Raw genomic sequence first — 12,393 nt, forward strand, 5'->3', positions numbered from 1 at the left:
ATACTATGGGATGAATGAGGTCTATGTCTTTGTCTATAATACTATGAGATGAATGAGGTCTCTGTCTTTGTCTATAATACTATGGGATGAATGAGGTCTCTGTCTTTGTCTATAATACTATGAGATGAATGAGGTCTATGTCTTTGTCTATAATACTATGGGATGAATGAGGTCTATGTCTTTGTCTATAATACTATGGAATGAATGAGGTCTATGTCTTTGTCTATAATACTATGGGATGAATGAGGTCTATGTCTTTGTCTATAATACTATGGGATGAATGAGGTCTCTGTCTTTGTCTATAATACTATGGGATGAATGAGGTCTCTGTCTTTGTCTATAATACTATGAGATGAATGAGGTCTCTGTCTTTGTCTATAATACTATGGGATGAATGAGGTCTATGTCTTTGTCTATAATACTACCAGGTGATACAGATTTGACTGTTAATTATTAAAGAGTGACAGTGATGATAATGATGACAATAAAGGTGCCTCCAAGTCAGATTAAAGTTACAAAAGGTGTGATGGTATAATGTACAAATTTGTGTTTCATGTGCAGAACCTTACTGACATTTAAAAAACATTCCCAAACAGTACCAATCTTGATCAGATCTGAAAGGCATTTAGCAATCTGAATATACCGATGGGCAGGAAACAATTGAAACTTCTTGGTGGACTCAGTAAAGTTGTACCTAACATTGAAACATTCCAATGCAGACGCTGAAAGGAAATTTTCCATTCTGAGGAACATTCAGGCCAACTCAAGAGGAAACCTGGATCCAGCAACAGCACATCACATCCCAAGTGTTAAGACCAACCATGACAAGGACTGTCACAAATATAATATAGCCAATGATCTTCTAAAGAATGCCTGTGTTGCATATAAGGAGAGCATGAATGGCATCAAGATAGTGTGCTAGGAATGACTTGATGAGAAGATGTGCATATTTTAATATTTAAAAAATCTAAATTTGCTCAGCAATCACAATTTTTGTCCATTTTCATGCTAATAATTGGGTTGATGAAAATCCTTCTCCCAATCTGTACTGCCCTGATCTGTCTTTTCTGTCACATGTAAGGGTATAGAAGGCACAGATGTCATTATGATGTTCAGCAGGGCTACATATAGTGCAGCTGTTCCCTGACTTTAAAATATATTGGTTTCCTGTTACAATCAGATCTGCAATTCCATGTTCTTCCTATGGATTAGTACTATGCCATAGTTAACACTTTTTTTGTCACGGTATTTTTTAATTTTCTCTTTCTGTTGGCAAATGACTAAACTGTTTGAGGCAGATCCCTCCTTACTGTTGAAATTGACTGGTTTACTACAAAGCTTGATTGAGCACATAGAAATCTTTATGAAGGTCGATCTATAAAATGCTGTCAGGAATTTCTGCGCACCTAAGGTCTCCATCCCCAATAATGAAGCAAAAGGCATACCGAATATGACCGATTGATGAAAATAAAACACTGCAATGCTTACCATTTGAAAAGAGGCATTTGTCACCAGAATATTCTGTTCAAAATAATATTAATTTTGGACACACGAGACACCCGTGTTATAGCTAGTTTTTACAAAATTAAACGTAACAGTGGCAATATATGGCAAGCAATATTAAGCCAACTAAACCGATCTTGTAAAAAAAAAATTAAAGTTCAACATTTTATACAAAATAAGCTATTATGTGGAAGAGAAACATCAATGAATTGGGTGTAAGGTGTTTACAACATCTTGTTTATGGGAAAAAATTATTAATTTGGAAAAAGTCTATAAGCCAAGGAATTTCTTGAAAATCCAGTTTTAGTGGCAAGTTGACGCAATGGGTAGCAGACAATATTGTAAATGTGGGACAACTTCTTGCAAAATTGGAAACTTGGATTAAAATGCAGAATTCTTTAAAGGTATACATTTCCATCTTTAAAATAATATATTTATTTTTAAGATTCTAAAAGATACATAGCAAATAGGATTTTATGGGTTACGTGTTCAAGAAGGTCATGGAGTGGGTCTTCATGCTGACATTTAGAAATCACATTTTCATATGCATTTAGAGTTGAAATGTGGGATTATTTTGTAATTCTAGGAATATCACTTTTCTTAATTAAAGTATGACCGTTCTTTCTTAATACAAAATGGATTTTTGACCCAAAATAACACATGATCCAGTGTTTACAGAAATGACGTATTGTTGCACAGAATTACCCAACACACAGAACTGGCCGACATGCTGGTATATATTAGCATCATAAAATTACATATTAAAACCCAGCAATTTGGCAGTACAGTATACTGTGGTGTGGTGTACTTTAACTATTGTGGTGTGATGTAGTGTACATTAATGTAGTACAGTGTACTGTACTCTCTCAATGACACTTCAAATCATTTTTTGATGCTATACTAATCAAAAATAATTTCCTGGAATTCAAGACAAGACAATTTCTTCCTTTTAACTGATGAGTGTTAATAAAATTTATCCCAGCAATAAAAAAATGTTCAAATCAGCTGATGTGGTACACATATGTGATATCAGATGGACAAAATTTTCATTTAGGACTAACAGGACATTATTTAGGACTAACAAGACATCATTTAGGACTAACAAGACATCATTTAGGATTAACAAGATGTCATTCAGGACTAACAAGATGTCATTTAGGACTAACAAGACATCATTTAAGACTAACAATACGTCATTTAGACTAACATGATGTCATTTAGGACTAACAAGACATCATTTAGGACTAACAAGATGTCATTTAGGACTAACAAGACATCATTTAGGACTAACAAGATGTCATTTAGGACTAACAGGACATCATTTAGGATTAACAAAATGTCATTTAGGACTAACAAGATGTCATTTAGGACTAACAAGACATCATTTAGGACTAAAAAGACATCATTTAGGACTAACAAGACATAATTTAGGACTAACAAGATGTCATTTATGACCAACAAGACATCATTTAAGACTAACAAAATATCAAGGAAAGTCTTCAGGAGGAAACCCCACGATGACATGACTTTCCATTTTGGAGAAGTAATGATAATAAGATTTTCAAGATGGCTGCAATGTTGGCCATACTGGATATCAAACTGGCACTGTTTCCATGTAGGACCTACTATCTGTCATAGAAATATTTTGGTGAAAGCACAATATCTATATAACCAACCAATTAGAAATAGTGACAAGACATCTGAACAGCACCATTATTAGTAGGGACAAACTAAACACCATAAAATGTTTAGCAAAAACCCATGCTGATATAATCAGCCACTCAGAAGCAGCAGCAATAACAAGACAGCTGCTGTGGTTGCCATATTGGTTGTGTAGGCAGCACCATTTCCATTTAGGACCACCCTAGATATCTAATGCAGTCTTCTGGTTCCCATAGCAATAGTACTTTTCAATTAGAAGTAGCGATTACAAGCTTTCCAAGAAGGTCTCTGTGGCAGCCATACTAGACATCAGGTCAGCAACATTTTCATTTAGGACCAAACAGACATTGCAAGAGATCTTATAGTGAAAATACTTTGTTGATGTGACCATCAATTCTCAATGATTAGCAATAACAAGATTTTTCAATCGTTGCCATTTTCATTTAGGACCAATTCACATGAAAAGTCTTTCAGCAAAAACAAGTCCTCTCAGCAGGAGTATCTTAGTTTCAAGATGGCTGCTGCAGTGACCATATTCATTTAGGCCCAACTAGTCATCATACCGAGCCTCTCAGTGAAAACTCCATGTTGACATGACCATCCATTCAGAGGTAGTAGTGATAATGAGATTTTCAAGATGGCCACCATAGTAGCTATACTGAATGTCTAAGATGCACCATTTTCATTTTGGACCAACCAAAGCATGGGATGAATGTGTGCAAATAGTTTCTTGGCAATCCTCCAAGTGGTTAAGGAGGATTAATGATAACAAATGTGTCCAAACAGATGGATAAACAAAGAAGAACAGACCATCCCTAAGTCTTCTGGTCTATGACCAGCAGAGCTAAAAATATATGTGCAAATTAGAGGTGATTGTTGTTGTGGTTTTTTATGTTGTTGATACTGTTGTTATTTTAACTGTTGTTGTCTAAGCTGTTGCATGTTAGTGATGCAAGCTGCATTGGCAGAATAGTGTTATTTATATGCTAGTAAGGTTGTAATACTCGCCTCTCCTAATGCATAGAAATCTAATGGTATCTGTGATTCTGGATATATATTTTCTAGGTACCATCTAAAACTTTTGCATTTTAATTTTTCTCGGAGTTGTTTCCTTTCTGAAATATCTCCATATTCTGTGCTTTTAACACCTGAAAACAAAAAGATTATAGTACAGCAAAAATATTGCAGTCACACTATTCAGAAGGTCATATTCTTGGCAGATAAGAATTTACGAATCTCCATTACTTTCCACTAGGCAATTTTATCCAATACAAAATTCATTCTCATATTGTGCACTGTCACTCAACATTAGCAATGATAAAGACTGCCAAGCAAGCACTGGTGGTGATCTGTAAACAAAGAATCCAATTTACTGATTTTATCAAATATACAGAAATGAAACAAAATATTAAGTATTGGTTAGAGACGTGGACATTTGAAAGGGTATAAAATAATGTAAATATTTCGAATGTAAGGAATGTCTAGAGCACAAAAAAGAAACATGAATTCCCAGGATGAAGTCAGTAGATTATTCACACAATTCAGGGTTCACAACCTTTTTTGACTAAGGGCCAGATTGCATTTTCTAAGACCACTCGAGGGCAGCAAACACAATGCTACATGTTCTATACAACAGCAACTTGGTTAACGAAATCAATGTTAATAAATGAGTTAGACTTAAGCTCTGTGTCAGGTTAGTATAGGTCACAAATTTGTTAATAGCCCAATGGATTTCTAATTTCTTTAATATAATTACTGTTCACAGGACAGATTTCTGTGTTGTTTTAATTTGCCCTGAGGGCCGGACATAATACATTTGCATGCCAGATCCGGCCTGCGGTCCATGGGTTGTGCACCCCTGACATAATTGATAACTGTCAGGGATAGAGTAATGATAATTCTTGTAATATTATTAATGAACCAATTTATTGTAATTTTCAAACAAAAGTGAAACTAATTTTAATAAGGATATTTTTATTTATAAATTTTAAAAAATAAGAAAAAAAAAACTGCTAGCAAAAATTACATTTTTGCAGAAGGGTGGGGGTAAAACTAATTTTAATAAAGTAATACTTACCTGCTACTACTGAATTGTTATCGTTTTCCTGGATGCCAAATCCCCAGTCCAAGCTAACATAATACCTCCTTTAAGTAGTAATTAGCAGTCCAGAAACAAAACAAAAAATTCAGTCTCAGTCAGATTCCTCATTATTTTCAAATATGCTGAATATATTATTTCTTTCTCTTTTAACTTAGACTAAGACTACAGGGCATTAGAGCTGAGTGGGAGGAGGGAAACGTTGCAATAGCAGCAGCTAAATATTACACAATTAAAATTAGTTTACCCCCCCCCCCCACAGTTTAATAGCAATAATACATTACCTGCTATTATTGCATTGCTGAATTAATAAATTAAGGGGGAGGCTGATGGCCTAAAAAAATATCTGTATAAAAACAATGCACTTATCCTTACTGTATAAGTGATTCCTACTGAAAACTGGTAGATTGCTTCGTCACACGTACTACTGTCACAACTAGACTTATTGAGAAAATGCCTTTACTCTTGTTTGCCAAAGCTCAAAGGTAAAGAGATGAAAAGGTAGAGTGACAGTACCCATAAATAGCTAGCATGACATTATGCAAAGAGGAATGATTCAAGAAGGCCATAGATGCAGCAAGAGCTCTAACCTTATGGGCTTTAATTCCCATGAATGAAAGGTCCCTCTCGGTGAGTGACTGATATGCTCTCTTAATAGTGAAGACAATCCACCTGTATTCTGTGGGTGATCTCTGATGCAAGTGCCTACTGGAGGTTCCATACTTTGACACAAAGAGAAGAAACAGGTGTACTACCTTGAAGTCTGAGGAATGCTACAACCAATGCTGTGTCAATCATAATGCAAAAATGCCTTATGAGGTTGGCTCAGCCCTGCAGAACTAGGAACAATCTGCACTTCAAGGTTATTGGTATGAAGGGTAAATTCTTCCTCTGAACACAGTCCCTGATGAACTAACCCTCTGGCTCCAGATGCGATGGAAATTGGATCCCAGGGAAGTCCAAGCTGATAGCGAATTCTTGTGTTGTTTCCAGTGTTACATGAAGCAGTAACTGGATAGGTTGCAAATGACTTTCCCTGGGGGAACAAAAGTGGAATCTGTATTCATAATTCCCAGGACAAAGAGGTAAAGGTAAGCTAACAATGAAGTCTTGACCCAAGGTCAATTATGAGTGCTAGAATCTGAGTGGTCCTGTTGGGGAAAACGTGAATGGTGGTGTACATTAAGGCCTGACAAGGGATAAGATCTGACTTGTTGGAACTTGGACCCATACAAATCACTGTTGACCAAAAGAAGGACAGGTCCTCAGAAGACTATCTTTTCCTTTTTTTTCTGAACAACTCAATATCTAGGAAAAGATCAGTGAAGGAGTTCTGAACTTGGGCTACTTGTGTAGCTGTTGATGTTGAACCTGTACAAAAAGCTTCAGAGGAGGTGCCATTGACTGATCAGGGTGTGCAGATATACCTGGAGTCATGGCCAGGGACCAGTGTTGTGTCTCTCAAATCCTGAAATGCCATAGATTGCATACAACCTCCAAAAAGCAATCAAAGCAAGGATCTGGAACAATATAACTAAAACAACACCAAAAAGGTTGTGTTTGGCTGAAAAAAGTCGTAATATCTCCAAAATCCATTAAGTGTACTGGCACACATGCAAGAGCATAATAGTGCAAGGAAAAAGAGGATGAAATTCTGCATGTGGGATATGACATAGGAATTTTAACTTGGACTTAGGATTTAAGGTTCTGGAAACAGGTAGCAATGCAATAGTTGCAGGTACTGTATTACTGCCATCAAACTGAATTTTAATAAAAACAGAGGTTAAACAAGAGTCCTTTGAAAGGACCGATGCTCTAATAGGCAAAAGGAATTTCCAGGAATTCATGTAAAGACCATTTCTTTCTTATAACTGCTTAGTGATGAAACCATCTCCAATATTCTTCAGCGATAACAAGATTTCAAAATTATCTGCTGTGGTGACATACTGATGTCAGATTGCCACCATTTTCATTTTGGACAAATAGACATCATTTAGAATTCTTTTGGTGAAAATACCATGTCAAAATAATAATCATCTATTCAGGAGGTGTAGTGACAACAAGATTTTCACGACAACCATCATGGCAGCCATATTTGACTGAAGCCATTTTCTATTAGGATCAACTAGGTATCGTAAGAAGTTTACAGGTGAAACCCCCATGCTGATACAGCCTTCCATCAGGGAGTAGAGAGAACAATACTTTCAAGATAGCCACCATGAGGGTTAGTTATTTTTGTTTAGGACCAAGTAGACACCATGAGAACACTTCTGATGAACACCCCTTGACAAAATGACTTGCAATTTAATGAGGAGTAGCTAAAAAGATGGCCACATATTGGACTTCAGATCAGCACCATTTTATTTAAGATCTACAAATCTTTTAGTGAAAACCCCATGATGACATGACCATTCATTCAGGAGAAGTACTGGTAGTGATAAGATTTTCAAGCTGGCCACTATGGCAGCCATAATAGACGCCAGATCAGCTCCATCATTTTTTAAGACCAAGTAGACTTCACAAGAAATCCTTTGGTGAAAACCCCATTTTCAATATGACTTTCTATTCAAGAGAAGTATTGATTAGAAGATTTTCCAGGTGGCTGCTGTGGCAGTCATATTGTACACCAGATAAGCACAATTTTTGTTTTGGACCAAGCAGATCTCATAAGAAGTATTTAAGTGAAAACCCCAAGAAGATATGACCATCCATTCAAAAGGAACAGGGATAACAAAATTTTCAAGATGGTTGCTGTGTGGTGGCCATATTGGCTGTCACAACAGCACCATGTAAAATTTAAGACCAACTGGACTTCATAAAAGAAGTCTTCTGGTGTATACCCCATATCAACATAAATTGGTTCAGGAGTAACAAGTTTTAAATATCTGTTATGTTGGCCATAATGCACTTCAGATCAGCGCCATTTATTTAGGAATAACTAGACATCATACAATGTCTTTCAGTGAAAACCCAATGTTGATATGTTCATGTAGAAGGATAATAAGACTTTCAAGATGGCTGCTGTGGAAGCCAAGGATGATAGACAACAGACGATGGAAACAGGCCATGTCATAAGCTATTCTAGTCTATGACCAACATGAACACTCTATGTTTATGAATTTATTTAGGTTAGGTCATTTAATGAAAATTAAATAAATAGTTCAAACATTTTTGAATATTTTCATTATCAGCAATTTAAACAGAAATATCCAAATGCAGAGATTAGTTATAAACTAATTCTTCTCAGCATAAACAGGTTCGCAATGTCAGAACCTCGGAACATGACAGTTCTAACACTGATAGTTTTTTCATAAAGTAAAAATTTCCTTGACAAAAGCATGTATCACAGAAATAATATACATCTATTCATATCATCTTACCTTTGAAAATTTCAAAGACAAAATTTTATTTTCTTTACAAAATATATGAAGTGACATCAACTCTAAAACTCAAAATATGTCAAATATGGTTCTAAATATGTAATGGATCAAACTGGTTTGGGAATTTAATTGCAGAATACCATTATCTGTACTCCAATTAAAATATATGACGACAGAACCAATTACTTTCAAAATGAGGTCATCAATGGGAAATATGCCACCCAATAAAACTGAGACAAGTGTGTGTCTGATTTGGATTTTTAATGTAGCTTTAAAAAAAAATCAGTCATATCACTACAATGTCTGCAGTGTGGCATTTACAGTGATGTATAGCACTGGGCATCACAACTCAGACATGTGGCATCATGTCCCACCCAGTCACATTATTCTGACACCAGGCCAACCAGTCTTGAGTGCCAAGCCAGGCAGATCTTAGTACCATCTTTTATAAGTCTTTGGTATGACTCTGCCAGGGTATGAACCCATGACCTCTCGCATCCGAGGTGGAAGTTTTAACCACTTAGGCCACTGGAGCAGTAAAAACAGTTTCTTTTAAATAAAAATTTCTGATGGTTGCATAAAGTCCAACTTAGGAAAGAAATATTGGCTATGTGTGGTGGAAACAAGTAAAGGGATGTGTGACAACTCATTTGCATTTGCACATGATCATTATTATAATCCCACTTTCAAACTAGAAAAATACCCATGAAAAACCCTTAAACAAGTCATCTACTGGGGTTGAAGAGGTGTGAAATGACTGTAATCACTTCACCATGCAGGCCCCATAACTGCACTTTGTACAGATAGTCAGACTCATAATGATGTATCCTTGGCAATGTCACTTAGCTCCCATATCCTTGGCATGACATACATGCAATAATGCATTCAAACTATCATTTCCTTGGCATGATATATGCAATGTGTCCAAAGTATCATTCCTTGCCATGACATACAGGCAATAATGTGTTTTTCATTTCAATGGAAAGACATATATGCAATAATGCATTTGAACTGTCATTTCCTTGGCATTATGTATGCAATGTGTTCAAAGTGTCATTCCTTGCCACGACATACAAGCAATAATGTGTTTTTCATTTCAATGGAAAGACATATATGCAATAATGCATTCGAACTATCATTTCCTTTGCATGATAGATGCAATGTGTCCAAAGTATCATTCCTTGCCATGACATACAGGCAATAATGCATTTTTCATTTCAATGGCAAGACATATATGCAATAATGCATTTAAACTGTCATTTCCTTGGCATGATGTATGCAATGTGTTTAAAGTGTTATTCCTTGCCATGATATATAGGCATTATGTTCAAACTGTTATTTCACTGGCAAGACATATACACAATAATGAATTCAAACTGTCATTTCCATGGCATAATATACGTAAGTATGTGGTCAAAGTGTCATTCCTTGTCATGATATATAGGCAATGTATTCAAACTGTCATTTCCTTGACAAGACATTTAGGTAATAATACATTCAAACTGTCATTTCCTTGGCAAGACATTTAGGTAATAATACAAAGTGTCATTTCCTTGGCAAGACATTTAGGTTGTTGTTGGGTTTAATGCCATTTTTCAGCACATGATAGGCTATACATGGTGGCCAGTATTAATGGTGGAGGAAGAACCCAGGAAAACCCCTGGAAAGAACCACCGACCCACAAGAAGCTACTGGCAAGCTTTCTCAAATACCCACATTGGCCGAATCTGAGACTCGAACCAAGACATTCAGGTAATAATACAGTCAAAGAAGTGTCACTTCCTTGGCAAGACATTTAGGTTATAATAATAGTCAAAAGAAGTGTCACTTCCTTGGCAAGACATTTAGGTTATAATAATAGTCAAAAGAAGTGTCACTTCCTTGGCAAGACATTTAGGTAATAATACAGTCAAAGAAGTGTCACTTCCTTGGCAAGACATTTAGGTAATAATAATAGTCAAAGAAGTGTCACTTCCTTGGCAAGACATTTAGGTAATAATAATAGTCAAAGAAGTGTCACTTCCTTGGCAAGACATTCAGGTAATAATACAGTCAAAAAAGTGTCACTTCCTTGGCAAGACATTTAGGTAATAATAATAACACTGGACAACAAATTTTTACAAAAGTCATGTTACTGAAATAAAATTAGTCAATTCTTATCAATTTTTATGTGCTGAACACGAATATGACAGTCAAATTGCAAAATTGGCTCTAGTTTTTTTGTAATCTGCAAGAAATTAATGTTTACATAACGAAATGCATTCCAATAGTAAAAGTCAACTGTAATAGCCTACCTATAAAAAATCAAGTCATTGACTACATCTTAGATTTCTTCGCCTGTCTCTTGTACAGCTGTTCGGGAGCATCTCTGAGGAGTGTCCAGCAGTAGTCAGCCAGCATTGTAGTGGACCATTTTCCCTGGTATCTTTGTTCCATTGTTGCGATATCTTGATGAAAACGTTCGCCGTGTTCATCACTAACAATACCACAGTTGCTAGGAAAGAAATCCAAATGGGAATGAAGGAAGTGAATCTTTAGAGACATATTGCAGCCAAGTTTCGTATACTTCATCAACATGTCTTCTACTAGTTCCTTATAGTTTTCTGCCCTAACATTTCCGAGGAAGTTTGTAGAAACTAGGCGAAAAGCATTCCATGCTTGTTTCGCGTCACCTTCCAGCAAGTTGTTGAACCGGTCATCTTTGAAAAGCTCTCGAATCTGAGGACCCACAAAAACTCCCTCTTTAATCTTTGCTTCGCTGAGTCGAGGGAATTTTTCATGCAGGTATCGGAATGCTGGCAAAGTCCGGTCAATGGCTTTCACGAAGTTCTTCATCAAACCTAGTTTGATGTGAAGGGGTGGTAGCAAGATTTTCTGAGCCTCAACCAGAGCTGGGTGTTGGATATTCTTCTCTCCAATGGCTACATTCTGCCTGTGAGTCCATTCCTTCCTCATGTAGTGCATTTCCCTTGCTCGGCTATCCCACTCGCATAAGAAACACATGTATTTTGTATATCCTTGCTGCAGTCCCATTAAAAGGGCAACTACCTTCAAATCACCACAGAGGTGCCAGCTGTACTTGTTATACTCAATGGAATTCAGTAGCTGCCTTAAGTTATCGTATGTCTCTTTCATGTGGACAGCATACGCTACTGGAATAGATGGAAGAATGTTTCCATTGTGCAAAAGCACAGCCTTGAGACTCAGTTTCGAAGAGTCCACAAATAGTCTCCATTCTTGTGGGTCATGAGTGATTTTTAAAGCATTCATGAGGCCCTCAATATCGGAACAGAATATCAGATTACTTTCCTTTCTGAAGAAAGGCTCCAATTGCTGGTGGCGCTTTCGATATGCAGTAATTGTGACATCTTCTTCTAGAAGATTCCATTGTTGGAGTCTTGATCCTAGCAATTCTGCCTTGTTCTTTGATAAGTCCAAATCACGAATCAGGTCATTTAGTTCTTCCTGTGTTATTCTGTGTGGGGTTGATGATGCACCACAGTGAAAATCTGGATCACTGCATGCTGATGGACCAGGAGAAGAACAGGTCGACTCACCTTTGTCTTCGTCAGATGAATCAAGAGAATATTCTGCTGAAGGTTCTGGAATAGGAAGTCCCTCACCATGTGGAACTGGTCTCAATGCAGACGGAATGTTTGGGTAGACTATTCTCGACTTCTTTCGCTTCGTTATTCCGCCGGAAAGAGGAGGAACCAAGCAGAAGTAACAGTCATTTAGGTGGTTGCTTGG

General features: G+C 36.6%; 1 protein-coding gene across 6 annotated transcripts in view; it reads right to left on the reverse strand.

Moving 5' to 3' along the window:
- The window catches only part of LOC149779385 (polypeptide N-acetylgalactosaminyltransferase 13-like), a 165,948-nt gene that overhangs the window by 38,184 nt on the left and 115,371 nt on the right, over nucleotides 1-12,393 (reverse strand). For all 6 annotated transcript variants that reach the window (XM_089940031.1, XM_089940030.1, XM_089940029.1 and 3 more), the window contains one exon: nucleotides 4,174-4,313. In XM_089940031.1, the coding sequence (XP_089796157.1) occupies nucleotides 4,174-4,313 (140 nt within the window). The remainder of the gene's footprint in view (nucleotides 1-4,173; nucleotides 4,314-12,393) is intronic.

This window comes from Sinohyriopsis cumingii, chromosome 17 (genome assembly GCF_028554795.1).
Source record: "Sinohyriopsis cumingii isolate HCF-2022 chromosome 17, ASM2855479v2, whole genome shotgun sequence".
Classification (NCBI taxonomy): Eukaryota; Metazoa; Mollusca; class Bivalvia; order Unionida; family Unionidae; genus Sinohyriopsis; species Sinohyriopsis cumingii.